Below are 23,971 nucleotides of genomic sequence, written 5' to 3'. Positions count from 1 at the left end.
TAGTCTCAACATTTTAAGAGCTACTCTCACTCAATGAGCTCATTAATTAATTGGAGTTTACTCCTACCAGATGATTTAGTGATACACTCATCTCGGTTCTTCTTTCTGCTTTCTTAATGTGCAAATTTCTTGCTCGCTTTCTGAAATTGTATCTGAAGAAAGAAATACATTTTATTTACTCAGTCCAAAAATAATTATCTATGTTTTCATGATTCGACAAGTGATGATGTTAGCATGATAGATATTAGATGTTAAACTTTTTTAACTTATATGTTTCATAGGAATCGAAAGAAAGTTTCGCTGAAGGAGAAAGCTTCATTACTTTTTATTTGTATATCGACAGTATACATGAGAGGTAGTAGAACCTGTAGCACGTCAGTTGGTTGCGTGGGGTGCAGTAAAGGAATGGGGAAATAAGAAATTTATTATAGTTTTCTTGAAGAGTAGGAAATTGTTGTCATTCCGAAACACTATGTAATGCTGTTCCAGAAGACACGGAAATGTTAATAAAGAAACGAAAAAGAGAAAAGGAAGACGAGGAGAAGCAATATATTGTATTTACAGTAGTTCAGAAGATGAAGTGGATAGCTGCAATTACTGATTTAGCAGCAAATCAAAAAGTTCAGAAATGATGGCCCAAGTTCAGTGAAATAGCAACCATGGAAGTACCTTTAAAAAGACACAAAGCTGAACACACATCTCACAGTGCTCCTGTGATATAGAGGCTGTAGTGACTCAGTGAGGGAAAGATCATCTGTGAGCAGAATTACTTTCTTCTAAGCAACATTTAGAATTTTTGGAAGGTTTTAGGCGCACCACTCCAAACACGTGAACGGTGTTCTAGAGATTTTGATTTATATAGATTTAGTAGTTCATTGGGTGAAAAGATTCATCTACAGCTGAATATAATATCAGATTTTTAGAGGCTGTGGAAGCTATTGTTGTGATGTATTCATGCCAGGAGAACCTACAAGTAAATGTCATTTCAAAGATGTGATCTGATCCTGTCTTCAGATTTATGTATGCTTAAAACGAAGCATATGCATGTTTTATCGAATGTGTAGGATGAATGGAGTGTACTCTCTAGAGCTTTTTTCAGAACGGTATCCAACAGTAGGCGGAGTACTGATAGCTTTATTAACATATGGATTCGTTACATTTAGAAATTTTAAGTAGTCCACGCGGTTAGCGCCGAGCGGCTATGCGCTTCGCAACCATATGCCTGGGAAAGGAGTGTGCTGGGTTCGATTCCCGTAGCCGACATGAGAAGCTTAAGGATCTTTCTCAGACATAGTCAAGTTAGCCGGTCTTGGGCTTGGACTGCAGAGTTTTCCTCCCACAAGCAGGCAAACCTGCCCTGTGAACACACGTAGCTACAGGCATAGGCTACACCAGGAGGAATAGGGCTAGCCACCTTATCCTCGGATTCGTTACATTTACGGCTTAGATGGGCTAAAGATAACTCCATAACAGGCCACTAGGCTTAATACCTGAAGGAAAGGAGAATAAGAAGTATGAAAGTAAACCTAGTTATTTTACGGAATTTGCATTTTTCACTACGTCTATTCTTAAGCTATTTGATACATTTTTTTAAATTACTGTTTACTTTTTACTTATTTTTTATATAGTTGTACAACAAATATTTCCGCAATAAACTTTGGGTTACATACTTAATTTGTTTTTCTTATTCCAAAACACACTATTACGTAAAAATATCAGTAAATATATATTTTTTTATTTTTCTTTCGATATTGTTTTAATTTTCAATTTTTCTTGCAAGCAAAGAATGAACACCGAACCTATTTTTTTACAAAAGAAAAAAAAAAAAGATCATTTAAATATAGAAGAAAGAATGCGCCCGGAAGTTCGATACGGAATTAAAGTTAACTACTCAGCTATACCAGGTAGTACGTAAACCGAAGAATGGAAATTTACTGACTAAGACTCAATTTCAGACACGATCAAAAGTTCTGGAAATGTCAAGAGCTACAGCAAATGTTTGTTGTTGATTGGATGGTAATCATGTAGTGGAATAAGTTACTACTGGATAGAATTGATTTTGGCTACTGGTCGGTAGTTGGGTGCATATTTTAACTAAAGTTATTGGAATAGATTAGGTATATATTGAACTTGCTTCCAGAGATGATGATAAAAGCGAGATTGTACCTATAATCTCCGTGTGTATACAGAAGATTGTAGGTACAATAAAGAACAGGTCGTAACTGTGGAGTACAATATAAAGAAAGGTTAGATAAAGATACCATTAGGTCTGGAAGACATTTTAATATCTAAAATGTTTAATATTCTTCTGATGTATTTTTGCCGAAACACCACAGGAAATATATGGATGGTACTTAGTGTTTGGTAGCTGACAATTAGTTTTAGTCATTTGTGCACAATTTGGAGGAAGCGAGATGAACCAGGAGATCAGCTTCATCTTTTGATACTTGATACTTGATACTTTTGATACTTGAGAGAGAGAGAGAGAGAGAGAGAGAGAGAGAGAGACGGAAATGATGAGACCACAAGGAAGCAGTAATGGCATACAATGGAATTTGCAAAAAGACCAGAAATTGCACACTTCCATTTGAATTGGAGGCAAGTTTTTAAATATGGTCCTCTATGAAGTAAGATTTATATTTGCTGATGACTGTTCTCATTTAATTCCTGCTTCTGCATAGGCTGAATATGAAGCCAGATCTTGTGCAAGTTAAGTGTGGAAATCTGAGTTGTCATTTTTCAACTGCTTTGATGAAACTTAAAACCTTTTTCCAACCAGGATTTGGAAATTAGAGGCTAATCTTTGGCATATTGGGGAATGAAAGTTTTCTTACCAGCGAGTATGATTTCTGTAATTCAATCGGAACATATTTTTAATAAAAATATAGAAATCTGATTATGGAAAGGAAGAAAAAGTGATGGTAAATGGATTAGAGTTTGAAGGTATTAGAGGGAGAGTATTTTGTATTATAGGAAACTTGCACAAGATTTTGATCTAATTTATTGAGAGCATAGGTGACCTTTATGTATATGTGGAAGGAAAATTGGTTAAAATAGCAAACACTTCTGCATCTTGTTCATTAATGTTGGAAAATAGGAGCCCGTTAGATATGCGAATATTGAAGTTCAAGGAAGATGACCTTACTATATAACTGGATTGATTACTGAAGCACAAACTTCATGTATGGAAACGTGAAGCATACAAAGTGTTTTCAGAATTTCTAGCGTTAAATACAGCGGATGACCGTTACTAAATGGGAGTAAGGAAACCTTTAGCCAGAATAAGTGAAAAGCAGAGGATTCCAATTTTGGCATTCAGTGACAACCAATTTCTGATCTCCACAAAGGATAAGTGCTACGATTGTAACGAAACAAATTATTAAGCGTGTAATTTTTGGACAATTAAAATGGACTATGATTGTTTGAAATGCAATTCGAGTTTCTGCCAAAAAATTGAAGGTCTGCTCAGGATGTCGTTAAGAGATGATGACCTTCACTTTTGTTGGCGTTACGACATGGATGTTGGTAAAGTGGATGCAAAAATGCTTTTATCTTATTTATTTACAGGGTGTTCGGGATAAATTTGACAGTTTCGTAAGGAAAAAGAAAATCTTCTTTGTATCTATTAAATTTAATGAATTGACAAAAAAACATTACAGGCAGAGTTAATTACAATACTATCAACAAGATTTACTCAAAATAACCACCATTGGCATCGATCACAGCTTCAATTCTGCTTCGGAACCTCGAACAAGCTGATGCTACAGTCTCCCTGGGAAGGGCCGCAAAAACTGTTTTAATTTTATCCATTAACTGGGCTTTTGTATTACTGGAAGTGCGATTGGTGTCTTTTTCAACTGCACCCCATACAAAATAATCCGGGTTAAGGTCTGGGGAGTTTGGAGGCCAAACATTTGGACTGGTGAAGTCGTAGAAATTTTCAGACAACCATTTTTGACTTTTCCCAGAGGTGTGGCAAGGGACCGAATCCTGCTGCCATACATACGGCCTACCATTGCCTACCCTTGTTATCCAGGGCTTGACTACAGTTAGCAACTCCACGAACAAAGCCCGAATTCCAATGCCAGGGTTCTTCAACACCTGTTCCTGAAGATTTGCGAGGAATTCTGCTGTACGAACGCAATCAGATCGTCTGCTAGGGATCTTTCTTCTTGCTACATCCTCGTAGTCACCATTGCAAGTCTCTAGTTCATGCCTGATTGTTTTTACTGTATTCAGGGAGCATTGGGCAGCAGTCGTAATATCCTTATTTTGATGGCGGGCACGAATCATCATGATACAAGTTATTCTCTTCCATGATTCAGGTGGGTTCCAGCTATCCATCCTTTCTGACATCTTGTATGTGAATGAAGAAGGGTCCAAACTTTTAAATGAAGAGAAGTGTGTGTTAATACATGTAACTTACGGAAAAATATAATTAATTATAAATATGTCAAATTTATCCCGAACACCCTGTATTAAGAATCCTTGCATGTTTTGAATATTGTGCTTCATTTGGAATTTTTATATATAAATTTCTGAAGGAGATTCATTTCAATCATAGTGTCGCTGACACTATTTGTTATAAATTTGATTTTTATTCAATGTTAAGAATAATAAAATAATAGAGTGGGAATATGCAGTTAGAAGGGTTAGACCGGACATTACAGTCATACAGAAAAGTATCTTTTAGCTTCGACAGTGCAGCATACCACTATGCAGAATTCGGCTCCAGACACGATATTGCAGAGCATATGACAGTAAACGTATACGCCAACTAAGGACAAAGCGTCGTGACTTGTTCATGAGGCTCGACACTTGTAGTATCTGAAGACTGGCCTGCGGCCTACCGTTTTTATTTTATTTTACTAATATACCTGCGAAATGGATAAGGTTTTGTGTTTCTAATTATGTCTGGCATACTTTTGAAGGATATGACTCAACCTGCATTGAGAAGTGAGAAAGCCTTGTTAGAGAGGTCGTATCACTTTTCTCATCCCAAATCTTCATTAGATACGTTTCATTAATCGGTATTGCAAGAATATTATACCAGATTTATTTATTTATTTATATATTTTGTAAAGAATTGTTAGTCTCCTGCATGTTTCATATATACTGACAATACGATGAATTCAAAGTTCAAATAGCAGAAAATTCATTTAGAAAAGAATACCCCGTATATTCTAAACATGGACATTTCTAAATTAACCTATTTTTCAAAATGTGGATGAACATGTTTTTCAGAGAAATGGCTGTTAATATTTTACGACATTCCGGGAATATTAATACATAGAACAAAAATAGGTGTTTTTCCTGTTACCTTTTGTCGCGTGTTAATTACTGTTAGTAATTTGAGGTAGCAGAATAAACAAGAAGTCGATGTTAACAAATTCGATTAGTTATTTAAGAGAAATTAAGAAGAGGAATTGTGAAGATATTTTCAAGGAAAAAGTTTTAGCTCTTACCCTAGGGTAAAATAATGGTGAGAAAATTAGCTTAATTTCTTGTATGTGTATTTAAAAACGCAACAGAAATTCAAATCAATTGGAAGCCTCGTTATTCCGATAATTATATATGATATAATATTACAAACAGGTAGATTGCGATTTTCTCCCTATTATTGAATATGGACTGCTTCAGGATAGAACCACGGGAAAATTATCCCTCGGTTCCTTAGAAAACTTGATAGGTATGGCCAACAGAAGGTTTTCACATGATAAAATAAAACGAAACGGAATTTGCGTGGCATTTGAATATGTACTCGAAAATCCGAGAAAGATTTTTGATCGGTTTATTATTTTTATTTTATTTTATTAATTTTATGAGATTTTGTTATTCCAAATGCTCCTTGAAGATGAACCAAGGAAATTATATAAACTGTAGGAAAACAGAATTCCGAAAGAATGACCAGAAAAAATAACAACAAACTGGACAATATTATAATTAACATTTATCATAATGATGCAATTCATCTGTCGACCTTCAAAACAATCCTCTTCAAGGCCAACCAGTTATGGCGGAATGAAGAATTCATTTGCCAGGGCTTCATGCATATATGTATGGGAAATCCCTGTATCATAACTACTGACGATTCACATGGAACGCTTACAAAATACGATGACAGAATTATATAATTGAACATGCCCCATGAAGATATTAAAATATTTGCTTTTATAATAACACATTATATGCTAGGTGATACTCGGAAGTTTTCTAAATAAAAGAGTGGAGTACTAAATTACTTACAGAGTGATGTTCACACACTATTCCATTCATAAGGAAATTACCACCTAGCGTCTAGTCTAGCAGAACCGTCAGACTAGACGCTAGGTGATAATTTCCTGACGGTTCTGCTACTGCTCGAAATACCACTGGCAATCCCCATTTGAAACACGGCCGTCAACCGCTGAAACTAAATTGTGCCTTTACAACTGCGATATTATCTCAGATAAACAACCATGAAATCGGAACGCGGCAGATCTTGTAAGTGTGGTGCGGATGTCAGCTCTGAAGTAACAGTTATTGGATAACATATGCAGATGACCGATGAGAGAGAATCTGTCACTTTTAGAGAAGTAAGATCCCTGTTCTCACGGTGAATGCATTTTTTTTTCTTCAGTAGTCTTCCATGTTAGCTACGTTGAGCGTGGGTGATATTGGTTTCCAATTTATGCTTAATCCGATATCTTAACCAACAAGTGAAAATTATTTTTCTCAAATGTTACACATTTGTAACATTTGAGAAAAGTAATCTATATGGTCTCTTAGTAGAGATTTTTATATTGGAAGAATAACTACTTATAAATTATTGTTCCTGAACATTAATTATCTCTTCTATTTGATGCATTTATATCACAAATGCATCAACTTGCACTTAGAAATATTAGAAATAATGGCATTCTTTGTCATTTGCTCATACAACCTTTTTTTTCAGCACACTCTGAGAGGAGTCTTTAGAAGAAAATTATTTCATGGAACTCTACCATGCCAATCCTCGTATAATCCCCGTTATTCAATAAAGATGAAACAACACTGGTCCAAATACGAATCCGGTAGTGCCTTGGACACCCTTAATTTTTGTTACACTAGGTGCCCCGACATACTTCGATCCTTTATCCTCTGATACCTGTGAGTCATCTACTCTCCGGTCACAAGTAATCATGTCACAAGACTATCTGACATACTGCATTCTTTGAGTTAGTATAACAGCACCCATGAAGAATCTGTCAAATGCCTTGGCAAATAAAAAAGTATTGCTATTGCCGTTAAACAATACTTCAGTTACTCATCATGAAATGTAAACCACTCTTTAAACCATATGCAAACTACTATCAACAAAACCATGACGTCCTCTATAAAGGACCAAGTAATATATACACACTCTGTTAAAAGACGTTCACCGAGCATCCGTCAACCCACACCGATCCATCTGCTCGGTAGAGGGTATATTAGAGTGATTCGTCCATAACACAGCTTTCTGAACCTCGACATCCTAATGTACACGATTTTTGCATCACTGAAGACGATGCATGTTGGTTCGGGTAATGCTGGGCTTACATATTCCGATCCTACCATGGAAACCCATATTGTGAGTTTCGGTGCTGAATGTTCTGAAAGGTAATATGCAGATGCATGTGCCAGTCGAAGCCCGAGATTTCGCATTCAACATGGCGGTCGGAAAACGGCAGTTTTTACATATTATTCTACGTAGCATCTTACAGTCACTTTCGGTAAGTGTGGTGCGTTGCGGGTAGCACTTGCATTTGACTCCCTGCGCATCCATCTCGGTATGGTATCACTGATTGTTGACCTGGGATGGTCTAATTTGTCAACAATTTGCAAAAAAGATAGGTCTGCAAAAATGTCATCCGCTCACAACTCCTCTTTCAAACTCCGTTAGTTCCTTCTCGCAGCCGTTTCACCCGATATAGTAGCATTGACTTGGGGGCATTATATTCCTTTATATATTACCATTAGTATAGCATTATGTTACCCGGCATGATGCACCTTGCGCAAGGGGGATGTTCGTTGATTTCTTTTCAATCAGTATATAACTAATGACTCCTCTTAATCAACACTGTGAAATCCATATCGATATTATATAGTGTATTAGTTAAAAAACTTCAAGGCAGCAGAAAGAACACGGGAGTCAATGCAATGGGAATATTTTATACAGCTTTAAATTACTCTACTAACATATGTTAGTAGAGTAATTTAAAAGCTCGTAACGTCGATTGTTGTGTATTTTCAAGCACTGAAAAACAGACACTTATTGCTTATTATCGCTAAACTAAGTGCAAAGGACCGTCAGAGTAATAGTAATAGTTGTGTGTGTGTGTGTGTGTGTGTGTGTGTGTGTGTGTGTGTGTGTGTGTGTGTGTGTGTGTGTGTGTGTGTGTGTGTGTGTGTGTGTGTGTGTGTGTGTGTGTGTGTGTGTGTGTGTGTGTGTGTGTGTGATGAGATTATTTGCGGTTTGTAAGAGAGGAATATACAACTATTTCATCGAGGTGAACGCTGCCCCCATTAGAAAATTCCAAGAAATATTTCTTAAATCCCCAATGTCATTCGAATAAATGATTTTCCAACATTACGTGATTTTTTAAGATGGACTGTCGATAACGAGAAAGTTAGTTATTAATAACTGCAGTTTTATACGATATTTTCTCAGAACTGCCTACATTTCCTGAAAACACAAGATAAAGTAAACACCTTAACTGACCTTCGTTACTTGATTAAAATGCAGCTGATATTTGTTCTTACCTTATATCCATTTCAACGAGATTACACGAGTATGTCATGTCGCGCTATTGAAAACCTGTTCGACTGTCTCTTTAATGAATTAAATTAACTCAAGAGTGGATGTCGTTATTCGGATTTACTGTAACAAGGACTTAAGGTAACAAAAGGAATATTCTCAGTATCTGTAAGTTGTTTAAAATATTTCTTTATTTAATAATTTTTAATTTCGATTGCATTGACTCCCGCTGAAAATCTGTTCCGCTCAGTCGATAACGACAATCAAATTTGGATAAAAAATTAAATAAAAACATAAAAAATAGGTTCTAATCCTGTATACAACTGAATTAATCTTTATTTAACCTATATTTATATAAAACAACTGAACGTAAGAAAGATAGTTGGTTTCATACTGACGCCGCAACATTTACTCATTTTTTAAAAAAAAAAAATATTAACTTCGAAATAATGTAGTACATTAATGTCGAATTTCTGTTCTATTAGTACATTAAGGCAGACTGTTGTAATATTTCACTGATGCAGACGTTCTGCTATAACATTTCTGATGTAGGCTACTTGTAATATAGTACATTAATTGTCACGATGATATGATACATAACTCTGAATTAGAAACAAAAGGTAATACCTTTTTCAAGACAATTAAAGCCCTCAGTTCGAATATCTGTGTTTCATTACTCTGATTACTAACTAATGGACTATGGTCTTCGTCGTCGTCTGGTAGCATCCTCTAGCAAGAGGGTTGCAGCAGATGAGCAGCTCTTCTCCATTTCTCTCTGTCTGTCTCCTCTGTCATTCTTAAACCAGTCCATTCCACGATGTCATTGAACCACTCGCTAGTTGGTATTCCAAGTCTTCTCTTCCCCTTAACTTTCCCTTGTAATATAGTTCTTGTCAGGTGTCCCGAAGAACCTCTCAGAAGATGTCATGCAAATCTGGTCTTTCTTCGCATAATATTCATGAGCAGCGTTCTTTCAATTCCAACTGTTCTTAAAACTTCTTGATTTGATATTCTCTCTGTATAGCTAATCTTTTCCATCTTTCTATAACACCACATTTCCAATGCATTAATTATTTCCATATTTCTCTTTCTGAGTGTCTTTGACTCTCTTCCGTAACTTGCAATACTCCAAACTATTGATTTAACTATTTCAATTCTAACACCTATTTTAATATTCTTGTTTATTAAAATTCTCTTCATTTCCATAAATGCCGATTTACCTTTGCCTATTCTATTTCTAATGTACAACTCTGAAGTTCCTTTTTCTGATATCCAGCTACCTAAATATTGAAATCTTTCCCCTTCTTCTAAAATCTTTCCTCTACATCTTATCTTTACATTATCTCCTATTTTTCTGCCCATTATCATTATCTTGGTCTTCTTTGTGTTAATCCATAGTCCGTACTCTTTACAAGAGTTTTCAATGCTTTGAACAATTTGTTGTAATCCATTTTCACTTTCTGCCATCACCACTGCATAATCCGCATACGTTATTAATGATTCTTCCATTTATTTTTATTCCTTCTTCTACATCGTCAAGTGCCTCTTTAAGCATCTGTTCACTATAATGGACAATATAATTATAATTATTGTTCATAACAAAAATGAAATAAACATGAAATAAACCGCTTGACAGTATTTTAAAGTCTTCAACAAAGTTTGTTCATCCGTTTCCAAAGTTACTCGTAGAAACTTGGATTAACATTGGTTTTTGTTTCTGACAGGATGTAGTGATGAATCTTTGTGATTGTTTTCATAATGTAGAGATGAATTTCATTGCTCTGTGTGAGACGGCTATAGCCTTTCTCAGTGTAGGCTTTTAGTTGCTTGAAAAAGCTCAACGTTTGGTTTCTAGGCAGGGCCTCCAGTTTATCTTACCTTTAGCCCATCCGCGATTCCAATGTCTGATATATTTGCAAACATGTTTTGAACTGGATGATTCCCTCGATTATAATTCTAACCAATGTCAAGGTATATTCCAACAAACAGAAATACGAAAATAAAATTATTTCTTTCTAATTTAAACATAATTCACTTTCATCCTATAAGTGAGTTCTTTGTAATTAATACGATTTGATTCCATAAATTTTAGTTTGGTTTGTTCATATTTGGACAATAAGTTGAAGCAGATTTAGGTAATAGTAATTTGAATTTGTTATGATCAGAACTTAAAAAAAAACATCTGGGATTGATTAAACTGTGAAAACTAAATTTGAAATACAGATGTGATATCATGCAAAAATATTCATTTATTGGAATCCTCATAAATATTCGTACATAACCAAGAAAATATTAGGACACTCTGTCTCTTTAATCATTATTAAAATTAGTGTGGTACAGATCAAATAATTTTATAGGGTTATTTGAATGCTTTAAAGCATCGGATTACCTCTTACCTCTTATAAAGCATTAGCATTACCTGTTAATTATTGAGATGTATATATTCCGTGTTGATATTGTACTCGTAGAAAGAATATTTACTAAAGGCTGAAATTGACTTGTGTCTCTTTTCGTATTGCTACCATGATAAGGAGGATACACAGAATTCTTGCGTGTATGCCTTTTACTCTTACTCGTAAAAGCAATTTATGCTATGTAAACAACATTTGTTATGCATGTGAAAATATAAGTGTTGCAGCGCTGAGAACCTGGCATGAAATAGAATGAAACACTCACAGCGATGCAATATATAAGACGCTAGGTAGTAAACAAAGGAAAATACAAAGTTAGAGATATTTACAGAAAGAATAGTAAAATATTCAGTTAAAATAATAAAACCTCTCACTGCTAAGATATCAGTTGAAGATACTGGACGGAAACAAGGATGTGTGAAAATATTGATATTGTTCAGGAAAATCTCTCAAGAAAGAGGAATGAGCAGAAGAATAAGAGGAATATTTTTTTTTCTTTACTTGGTAATGGTTGATGAGTTGAATACATTTGTGGAATTAGATCACGTAAAGATCTACTGTAAGTTATACTGTGAAATTGGGCTGAATCTTCCTTAATGTCATTTGGCTACATGAGCTCAAACGTTGGGGACAATAATGATAAAAGGACATCTGCAGTGAGAAGACAAGTGTAGGATGAAACAAATTCTACTTATGCTGGCCTAGTTAGTGTATCCACTCTCCTGCCAAATGACTGCGGGTTCGAATCCCGCCGTGGCCATGGATGTTTGTGATTGTCTGTGAAAATACTAGTGGTGTTAGTCGGCAGTAGATGGCGTTGGTGTAGATGATGAAGATAATTGCGATTACTGGAGTGGTCAAGACGGAGAACTGTAGAGTAAGTAACCTCCCTCGATGAGTCTTTGAACTCCCTGGAGGTGTTACATAACAATAATATTAGTATAAATGAGGTTTCTCACTTTAGAAATTATTATGCATTTATTCCATAAACAAGTATAAAATGTATACACCTAATGTTGAAATTATATAACATACGTTTTTGCTAATTTTTAATATTAATATTTTTTTCTTCCAGTACTTACCAGTACTTGAGTGCAGTTATTTGACATGGAATCCATATTTGGTGCACAAGGTAGGATTTTATTTCATAATCTATCACAGAAACATCAAATTAATACACATTTACTGATCCAAATCTTTTATACATTGCTCCAATACATGAGAGGCTGCAGATTAAAAGCAAATGAATACCACTTGTAGGCAGTTTTAAAGAAAACGTATCTGCTGGTGTGCTTTATGAAGAGTAGAGAGTTGGGGTAGTCTATGATAAATGCTTCCACATAACAGGCGTAGACGGAAAGAAAGACCAATAAGAGTAGTTGAACAGCAAGACTTGGGGCACTACTGTTTTTGTGTTACTTTAGGTCTAAGCAAAAAATAAAGGAAGTGAGAGACGTAAGATATGTACACAGTTTGTAGACGGATAAGTGAAGAACAGTTTCATGAGCGTAAAATAATGTCAAGTGTCTTGAAGGCCGAAATAGTATAGAATTGGTATGTTTGTGCCAGGAAATATGACAATAAAGTATCAACCAAAGAAGAATGATTTGATCTTGACTGTTCAGCTGGCCGTTATCAAAGTCAAGAGGAGAATAACAAAGATTTTTGCGAGAACAAGAATTGAAAAATGTGTTTGAAAGAGTGTTGTTTTGATTTGGTTACCGTCACCTCATTTTAGAAGTAACGTTTTTCGGCATTGTCTGTAGAAGGTTTGTCGCTTAAGATGTTTGAATACCCCAAGGCTTGTCGAATGAGGAGAAACGGGTAAAGCAATCGTCAGCAAAGAGACTGTATAAGATGAGTAGGTGAAGATTGTTGATATATATGAAGAAGTGATTGGGTGATACAAACGAAACATTAGCAATGCCTGCATTAAAAAAGAAATTTGAAAGGAGACCACTGTTCCCTATTACAGGCAGGGTACTGCCCAAGGAAATTAGCAGACCAGTTACAAATGGTGGAAGGAATAGAATTAGATACAATTTGCGGAGACAAACTCTATGCTAGAATATATCAAGTACCTTGAAAATGTCAAGTGCAATAACATGGGTTTCTCTACGTTTATCCAGAACTTATGTCCAGAAGATGGTAATATAGGCAATAAGATGTGCCATGCATTATGATTGGCAAAAATCTTACGAATAGTTTTGATTTGCTGACTGTTCTCCAAGCGATTAAGAACTTGATACTTGATGACCTTGTGTATTAATTTATAGAGCACAGAGTGGAGAGCAGTATATCAGAAATTTGATGCAATTATTTATATATTTATTTTTGAGTGGGTTGAATATAGATTTGCCTTCCATGCTTTGTGGTGAATGTCAGCTGGCTATCATAAGATTAAAGGAAAAGTATTAGTTCAAGAACACATCTCTTAGTTATAATTGGGAGAGGGGAATCAAAAACAGAAGCTTTTAATTGAAATCAAAGACTACACAGCCACTTTCATAAAAGCTGTGGGGAAAAAAAGGAATTCAATAAGAAATGTGTCAGTTGGAGAAGTAACTGAATTCTTCCAATTATCTCAAAAAGTTGACGATAACAAAATTGCAAACATACCTAAACTCATACGCCATTTCTTGTATTAGGAATGTCAACTTTTTTCATGTCTAGAAGTTATTCGCCCTGTGTCCCTACTGCATACAAAAATAAAGCTTCTAAAGTTAAATAACAACTAAAAACGAGAGAATACGTAATTAAATATAATGAAGATGGCAAATCATCATCGGTGAGATGATGATTTTTCAGTGGGCCGTTGGATGACTTAAAGTCGCAGGCGAAGATGGCACGTTGGCTTGTGTAATGAAGTGTTGTGTTCAGCACTAAAGACGTATTTTCAAAAGATGTGAACGTTACAACTGCCCTTGGCCGATTGAGTATGTCAATCAGAACAAACTACTGTCGGGCTCTAACGCAAGATGGAACTGTAGAAGTCATCAATTGTTTCTTGAGATTGCTGCAGTCAAATGTAAAAACATTGCCAATGAAACGATTCAAATGTCTCAAGTCAAGTAGACGCTACGCAACGAAACAAATAATGGTTCATATCCCATGACATATTCCATTACAAATAACAGCATAATATGATGAAACTAGTAAGAGGAACATGCGACTTGCAGCCGTGACAAAGAGAATACAGTTTTATCATCTGATCAGTCTCATTTTAGCCTTCAAACGGATTCTAGAAGTTCATTGATTGGAGATAAAAGAATGTGGCACCACCCTGTCAACATCAGAGAACGAGACATTCAAGGGGAATGCGCTGTTCTCGTGTGGTGCCGAATAATTATCAACAGCCACACACCTCTTCATGTTATTGATAGGGATGCCGTAAGTGTGCCGAGAGATTTGTAGGGGTGCAGTTAGCTCAGAGTTTCTTTTCATACATGATAATCTGAACTGTTCACAGAGCATTTGTGATAGAGGAGTATCTTGAATCTTGAAACTGAAGCTATCCAACGACTACCAGTTCCAATACACTTACCAGACTTAAATCCCATCGAATATGTCTGAGAAAAAGGAACGTGGTACCATTTCATGCGAGAGCCAGCCACCTTGGTTATATGTTGAGCTAATATCTGCTCTGGTCAAGGAATAAGATTTCTTTTCATGGTATCTTACAGACACCCTTACATCGCTCATGTTCCACTGCTGTCAGGCCTGTTTAGACGTTAAAGAAGATCATAAGCCACATTGATGTTATCTTACAATATATTCGAACATATTGTATCTACTACTGTAATGTGAATCCATTCTGCCATGGATCATGAATGGCAGAATCCATACTGGTGGTGTAGGTAGTGGAGAAGTTAGCTAGTGATGCATTTCCCCATTATTCTTCAGAAGATTGAGGTGATGGCGATCAGTCGGTAGTTTAATTATACACATATATCTACTTTTTTTGGAATATCTAGAAACGTACCAGATGTTCTTTATCATTTATACGATCTCTTACCATAAGAGATCGTATAAATGATAAAGAACAGCTGTTCGCCTCTGTAGCATAAAGAGTGGCTAGAGTTAAAGAGATACCATCGGGACTAGAACAAGTATTAGTGATCACGTTATTGAGTATTATACTGAGGTATCTTTGCCGAAAAATCACAGAACGCATACGGTGATCAGATATGGTAGCATGCGATTTTTCTTGATCGTCTGTGGGAAAGTAGGAGGAAAGTGAATTGTTGAATATTTTATTGGTATTGTAGGAAGTCCAGTTCATCGTGTGAGTGTTTTCTCTCAACCCAGTAGTTGGTGGAGAAGCAGTGCTACATTAGTACTTGAGGGAAGGAATATCCGCGTTTCAGAGAAAAAGGAAACTCCACCTCCTTATTCGAAAGGCTCTTCGTCATAAATGGAATCGAAACTAGACCTTTCCAGCCAAAGGTCTTCGGCGAGACCAACTGAGCTAGAATCGTACGAATTTTTGTTTCTTTTCTGTTCTTCATAATGACCGTGAAACGCAAAGTACAGAAAAACCAATGCACTAATTATTGACAAAATTATACTGTTATATTGCATCCAATCTCCTTCTTTCTCTGTACGCAGCTAATCTTCAAATATATAGATCTGTTTTACGATATCAGACATTGTATACTAATACACATCACAAAGTGCGAAACTTCTGTTTGTAATTTTTGTATTTATATATATATCTTCCATTTTTCAGATAAACGTATGGATGACTGGCCTCTGATATCGAACCCAAAAGCAATATTACTAATCGCTATCAGTTATGTGATTTTCGCTAAAAAACTTGGTCCAATGATGATGAAGGAAAGAGAGCCATTTGACTTGAAAACGGTAATGCTAATCTATAACACAGTATTGGCTGCAATCAGCACGTGGATTATATGTGAAGTAAGAGTTTTTATTCTGTGAAGTATATTTCAAGTAATATCATGACTACACAGAAAATTATCTATCTCCATTCCCCTTTATTTTTAGAATCAACGGCATGTTACTGTCAAATAACTTGACATCTCTATATTTCTGAGCCTTCTGAAAGTAATTCTATCTATCTATCTAAGGGCATGTTCTATTTCTTCTGGAAGTATATCTGGTATAGTGCTCGGTTATGGAATGATAGGTTCTATATATATGTATAATATTATTATTTTTTGCTACCATGTTAGCAGTTTGTACTGTATCATTTTTCTTTCATTTGTTTAGAAGAAAGCAAACTTCCACTGCTTGCAAAGAAATCAACGGACATCCTCATAGGCAAGATGCGTTATGCCATATAACACTTCACGGATTTGTATCCGTATGGATTGAAGGAATATGATTCTATCAATTTAGTGCGTTAGCGTGAAGTTGCTGCCAGAAGGGAACTGACGGAGTTTGAAAGATGCATTGTGAGAGGATACCATTTTGCCGACCTGTCTTGGCAAACTGTTGAGAAACTGAACCATTCAAGGTTAACAATCAGTGATACTGTACTGAGGTAGAAGTACAGGAGTTAATTACAAGTATTATCCCCAGTGGATGACCAACCACACTCACGGAACATGACCGTAGGTTGCTAAGAAAGATAACCGACTAAAACTCGAATCTACACAAAAACATTCAGAAGCGATATGTACTACAACATGCGTAGAACTAACATATGCAAGTCCCGCATTACCAGAACGTCTACAGGGGATCTTTGAAGCATGGAAAGCTGTGTTATGGAGCAACGAATCACACTACACTCTCTACCGGGTAGATGGATAGATGGATGGATGTGTGTGTGGTGACTGCGCTGTGAACGTCTCTTACTACAGCGCGTAAACCTGACTATGAAATTCTGTGGTAGCGATAATGGCATGTTCTTGTTTTTCCTAGTTTGATCTCGGATCTCTGTTATGGGGCTACCAACATTGAATTAAGAGAAGTATGTGAACATTCTGGATAATGCTTCCTACTTTGTGATGTATCAACGAAACTGACCATGTCATTGACAGTGTCTCATTCAGGAAGGCAATGCACCGTGTCATATGACTTCTGTTGTCATTGTGTGGTTTGTGGACGTGAACATCACTACATTAAGTGGCCTCCATAAAGCCTTCATCTCAACCCCATTGAACATTTGTGGGATTCTTTCCAAGCAGTGTATAGACCAACAGATGACGCAAATGGTTTGCATGGTTCTAGAAATGACAATTGGATTATAGCTATTAAATGGCATCCTCAGAGAGTTATAATTAGTTTCGAAAAGATTGGGAACCAGTTAATTAAGGAGAAAATTAGGAAAACCATTTCAATATAACCAACTCTAAGCTGAAACACGATGCATTTTGTCATGTCTCTGTGATAGACTATATAATTAACAAATTACGCTTTTGCAAAGCGGCTGAGACAACACAGTGGAACCCTGAGAATAGTATTCCTTTCGATTGTCAATATATTTTATTGGCGTTCGAATTAATTAAATCTTAAATATTGAAATATCTCACTGCTTCTGGGTCTTATTTGTCCACGTCACTTTCTCGTGGTGTTCTGATTCCTTTGAACAAAGGGCTTTCTTCTCTAGAGGCACACCGTTTTAATAAAGAATTCGAACTTGTTGATCTACTAGGTGGTAAATGATTTTCATTGCAAGGAAGAATACTGCCACCTCCTTAACTCGCCACTTGTACTGGCTGATGCCATGCAATTTCTAGAGTTGAAGTCTGTCTTCTTGCTTGTTTTCCCTTGTGATGCTAATACTATGCTTCAAGTATTGGCAAATATTGGGAAAAACCTAAAACGTCCGGGAAAAACTATTGGAAGGTACCTCAGGGGATCCGTTCGGTAATACCTAAAGAATTGCGACATTCTAAGGAGGATTCTTTGTATGAGGAAAATACGAGTACTTTTTTTTTCAGAGCATGTCCTGGCTTTGTTTCAACTAATCGCCAAAATAAACAGCATATCAAATTTTTTCAGGTTTTCTATCTCCATTCATTTGCACTCATTTACTGCCTCAACATCTCTTGAAATTCTGAAAATCATTCTTACAGTTTCAATTTCCTATCATTAAAGTTTGAACATCCCCGCTCTATTCTTAAGAATATGAGTGAATTCTCCTTCTTCGTGGATGAATTCAACGGCCGTAACTCGAACTGCATTGTAAGTAGTGATGTAATGTAATTGTTTACGTAGAAAGCAGAATTAGAAGGAGAATTTCTACGTTTACGTAGAAAGCAGAATATCAGAAATCCGTACAACCTCTTCTGAAACAGTTATATTTTAACTATTCCTTAAGGTAGTGGAAATACAACTTTAGAAACGTTTCATATTCATGGAACGTCATTCACAACTGAGTTTTCTTTACCACTACAAGAACCTCAAAGGAAGAAATCTCCACAATATCTACTTCTCTTCATTGTCAGACTACCACTTGCCTTCTCCTTTCTAAATATTTGCTCCAAGCGAATAACTGAAATTATTATGTATGAATTTTATTCCTCACGCTGTTCAAAATCACAGTTCAATGTCCAAACCATGGGCTACCAACAGGTGTATCAAGGCAATTTAAGAGTAGAATTCAGCATACTGCAAGACGCTTAACAAACGAACTCTAAACTAATTCTTAGTCCACATTGAATCAAAAATTCATCACCAAATCGAAATGTAGAAAATTTGCCTCTATAGAAATGGTAATAATGCCTTCTGGCTTTTAAAGGACACCCACCCACACACACACCCACACACACACACACCCACACACACACACACACACCCACACACACACACACACACACACACACACACACACACACACACACACACACACACACACACACACACACACACACACACACACACAATACACCTGCAGTAACACCAAAAGATAACCTTCAAATGTCATTCCATTTCTAAGAAAAAGGCAAATCACTTCCTGCAATATTAGAAAGTATATCACATGCAATTTGTGTCTTTCGCTGAGCTGAAAGACATCAGAAGAATCTTAAATGAATTAAATTCCTAAACAGTCCACCTGACCCTCATCGTATATTTTCCTTTTACAAGGGTTGTCTGAAAGGTTCTCAGCCTAACAATGAAACACGAATTTATAATTTCAAAATTATTTTTATTTTTCAACATAATCTCTCTTAAGACTAATACATTTATTCAAGCGATGCTTTAGCGCCATTACCCCGTCCTTGTAGTGGGTCTCAGTAAGATCTGCAAAATATCCTCTACAGCTGCAATCACTTCTTGATTCAAAGAAAAACGCTGACCAGCCAGGAAGAGTTTTAGTTTTGAGAAGAGATAGAAGTCAGATGGAGCCAAATCTCGGGAATAGGGTGGATTTTCCAACAATTCATAGTGCAGATCCCTTAATCTTAATTTTCTCATTGTCGAAACATTTTGTGGGCAGGTGCATTGTCCTGATGAAAGTTGATTTCATTCTTCTGCAAACAGAGTATTTTGTCACGAATTTTTTCGTCTTATCTGATTAAAGATCGGAATAATATTCCCCGGTTATGGTTTTACCCTTTTCAAGATAATTAAGAAACAAAATGCCTTTAGCATTTTGTTTATTAATTTGTTCGGATTCTGGTGTGTAATGGTGAATCCAAGTCTCAACCATAGTAATAAATGGACTCACGAAATCAGTTTTATTCTTGTGAAAACGCTCCAAGCACTGTTCAGAGGTTTTCATGCAAGTGCCTTTTTGATCTGCTGTGAGCAAGTGCGGCATCTTGAGCAAAGCTTTTTCATTTGCAGTTCTTCATGCAAAATATATGCCTATAGTCTCAGCAATTTCACGCACTTTGACTCGCTGGTCATCCAATCCCATATATCGTGCACTTGATCAATGATTTCTGCTGTTGTTACACTTTTTGGAAGTCATTCCGTGGATCATCTTCCAGGCTCGTACGGTCACGTTTAAATTCGGCAGCCCATTTTTTAATTGTCGAAAACGAAGGAGAAGAGTGCCCATAAACTTTCATGAACTTCGAATGAATTTCTTGTGGCGTTAAACCTTCTTTAACAAAAACTTTTATAACCGCACGATACTCAATTTTATCCATTTTATCCATATATATATATATATATATATATATATATATATATATATATATATATATATATATATATATATATATATATATATATATATATATATATATATATATATATATATATATATATATATATATATATTCCTTAGCCTTCTACTCGGTTGTAATGGTACCTTTTAAAGAATAAATATTTCATGATTTAAACCGAGATAAAATATGAAGTTTTAATGAAAATGATACAACTAGTTTCAGCCTTTTACAGCCTTCTTCAGGTATTCACTAAAGGTATAACACAGTAATAAAAATTGAAGTTACAAAAAACTGAGAATTACAGGGAAAAATACTATACATAATTGACTCAAAAACGTTTAACTTTTCAAGTCGTTCTATCTAACGCGCTATGGTATATTGTATGCGAGCTTGCAAGTTCTCGTGAACGCCAGTATTGAACAACTGAAGCATGGCTATCAGGGATGTTGTAACTCAAATTGTTGTTCAAATGTTCAGGATTAAGGAGGATTTTCCTGGACTCCACGAGTATAAAATACGAACGAGTTTCCTTTCAAACTCATCACTGCAGCGAGAAATGTTTTCCGAATTATCCTAGGAAACTGAGTGACTCTGTAGATCATTATGAGGATTGTTTAAGAAGAGAACATGACTGGATAGGACAGATTCACGTGATCTTTTATAGGAGATGTCTCTCTTATGCTCCTCTATACGAAGTTCAACAGATTTGTTAGTCTGTCCAAAATAAGGAATATTACAATCGCACCACAAGTTGTAAACACCTGGATATTTCAGGTTGTGATGAATAGGCTTCGGATGGCTTATAAGAGATCGGATTTTAGGAAGTGTAGTGAAAAACGTCCTGATGTTGTATTTTTTAAGGACTTTAGCCAATTTATTGGAGACTGAACTAATGTATGGGATGGAGATGCTACCTTTAAAATTAGTAGTTTTCGTAGTACACTGCCTAGGAGGATCCAGAAGAAATTTCGTAATCGTTTTTTCAGAATATCCATTTTGTTTAAAGATAAGAGAAAGGTGATTACTTTCTTTTTTGAGCTCATTTGGTTCATTTAAAAGAGAGCGTGTTCTGTGTCCTAAGGTAGAAATAGTTTCGAGCTTTTTGGTTGAACGTAATAAGTTTGACAGTGCAGGTATCTGTTGGTATGAGTGGGTTTTCTGTATATAGAGATTTTAAATCTATCAGAGCATCGTGTAAGAATTACATCCAGGAATGGAAGGCAGTTATTTCGTTCTAGTTCGGCAGTGAATTTTATATTAGAATGCTGGTTGTTAAGATCATGAAGAAAATCCATGAGCGATGTGTGTCCGTGACTCCATATCATGAAAATGTGGTCAACATAACGTCTCCAAAGTTTCGGCTTAAGTGAGAAGGACGATATGGCTTTCGTTTCAAAATCTTCCAGGAAAATGTTTGCTAGAACCGGGGATGAAGGGTTGCCCATTGCTAGGCCTTGGTTTTGTTTGTAAATGGAGTCCCTATATCTGAAGTAGCCAGATTGAATACAATGCTTTAATAAAGCAAATATCTTTTTAGACAATTTGTCCTTTAGTAATGTTAATACCCCCTCCGTAGGGACGTTCGTAAATAATGAGATAATGTCAAAACTTGCTAGGATATCATTTTCGGTGATTAAAATATTTTTGATATGAGAAACGAAGCTTGTGGTGTTTTTGATGAACGATGAAGATTTATATATATATATATATATATATATATATATATATATATATATATATATATATATATATATATATATATATATATATATATATATATATAAGAAAAGTATGCCGTTAGCATTTTATTTCTTACTTATTTCAGCAATACCTGATTTTCATTTTATTTTTCAGGGTATTTATGTAATTCCGTCTATTCCTTACGAAGAAAGATTGTGTATACCTCTTCACAGGACACATCCACTTGGAGCCGAACGGGTAAATCAATAAGGATTTATTTAAAGAGAGCTGAAATGAGATAACACTGTGATATGAAATAATTGTTCTCTCTCTCTCTCTCTCGTGCTAAGTGTGTTTGTATGTGTGTGATGACTAACTACTTTTTTTGTTTTTGTTCATGTTTCTAATTTTTGTTAATAACGATAATACATGAAATGTGTCAGTTGTTAGAAAAAATTGATTAATTAATTTGTCTAATTTGTTAGAATGAAAACACTAAATTGGAAAATTTATTATTATTGTTAATAATGTTATAACAATGTAATAAACTGAAAATAATCTTATAACCATGTTATGTAGTAATTTCAAGAGGTAGTTTATCCAAAAAGTAATAAATAAGAACATTTGAATTTGGGCAAGCAGTGAATATTTCCTTGAAGCGAAGGATGTGCTATTCGCGGTAAGGAAAATCAGTTATTGAGACTGATTTAGAACGAAGTACGTAGTAAGATGATAGCGGTGATAGCTTCAGCATGTTGCGGCAACTTTTATTGTCTCAAAGTACTGAAGTTTATTAAGTGATTTCGTAGTACTGGTGTGTCGGAAATTATACATGCTTTGTTGAAGAGCGTTTAATTTGTTCAGATAACTAAAACTATATATTTCGATGATAAATTAAAAGTGATGTAATAATAGAAGTTTTAATTAAATGAATACTGTGTTAAGCATGCAAATATTAATTAAATGTTCAAGGTAATAGTTTATATTTTCGCATACACTATTGTTAAAATGATACTAAACACTTTTAAATAAACAGATTTTGGAAACTTAAAAGCTTTAAAATGTGTGGTTTCATATAAAAATTGTAAGGTACGAGAAAATAAATGTCGTACAACTTAAAAAGTTTTATTTCACTCAGTTACAAGGTATTGTAACCAGAAAAAAAATATTCTTATCAATAAAATAATATTCGATTTTTAATCCTTTATCTAACTGCAAGCAAAGTTAGCGTGTGAGGTATCTTCACAACTGGTCTAATTGTATTAGACTAGTAGTGAAGTCTAATTGTACATAAGTAAGAGTCTAGACCGCGGAAGATACTAAGATTATATCAGTGTTGCAACTGATAAATCACTAATGCAAATAAAATAGTTTTTTTTGGGTCTAGCCTCCGCTGATGTGCTTTGACGGACCAGTTTCCTCCCTAAAGTAGTCACTGCATTCCAATGTACGCTTGCCTTTGGCGCAGCTTCTCAGTGATATGCCTTTGTCGACGTTGCCCGGTATATACCTTTGCTGCGGGGACTGAGGTTTCTGCATCCTGGTAGGGTTTTGCCTGTCACTGATTGAACCACGGTGACGTTTCCTAATGAGTTTACTGATTCTTTCGGATCGCTTAGCTAGATTCGGATTGATACTTTAGATCACTGAGTTTTTTTAGAGGATATGTCAATTAAACAGACCCGTGAAGTAGTTTGGCTCCCACTAATGACATTTTAATAATGTTTCTATTTGTGCTTCCGGATGGACAGCAGTTCTTTCGGTGGTAGGTTTTGCTTTTCATTGAGTGGAGCCACCTCTCATTATCCTGTCTTGGAGTAATTCAGGTGTGGAGTGATGAATATATTGATCTATTAGGGTTACTCACTGAGATTTAAAGTGATCCTTTAGCTCACTCGGAGTTTCTGGAGAGGAACGCTCTCACTTTAACGGGTTCTTCTGAAGCACTCGTCATCACTGAATTCCACTAGATGCTTGACTCTGACATGGATCTTACTGATATGACCTTGATTAAGGCCCGTTGATTAGTGCTTGGAGCA

At 35.6% G+C, this 23,971-nt stretch overlaps 1 protein-coding gene across 4 annotated transcripts in view; it reads left to right on the top strand.

Annotated features, from left to right (window-relative positions):
- Positions 1-23,971, top strand: part of LOC150093064 (very long chain fatty acid elongase 7-like) — a 40,988-nt gene that overhangs the window by 4,111 nt on the left and 12,906 nt on the right. For 2 of the 4 annotated variants that reach the window (XM_090413758.1, XM_090413759.1), the window contains exons 2-4: positions 12,242-12,298; positions 15,896-16,086; positions 22,107-22,190. In XM_090413758.1, the coding sequence (XP_090269884.1) occupies positions 12,274-12,298; positions 15,896-16,086; positions 22,107-22,190 (300 nt within the window). In that variant the 5' untranslated portion in view covers positions 12,242-12,273. Of the gene's footprint in view, positions 1-8,805; positions 8,924-12,241; positions 12,299-15,895; positions 16,087-22,106; positions 22,191-23,971 lie in introns of those variants that run through there. The other 2 variants (XM_090413760.1, XM_090413761.1) reach the window with 2 other exon arrangements.

The sequence above is a fragment of the Typopeltis vanoorti genome, chromosome 24, assembly GCF_054136105.1.
Source record: "Typopeltis vanoorti isolate ZY-2024b chromosome 24, IOZ_Tvanoo_1.0, whole genome shotgun sequence".
NCBI classification, from domain to species: Eukaryota; Metazoa; Arthropoda; class Arachnida; order Uropygi; family Thelyphonidae; genus Typopeltis; species Typopeltis vanoorti.
Note: the sequence above shows the minus strand (reverse complement) of the source record. Positions and strands in the feature narration are given on the sequence as shown.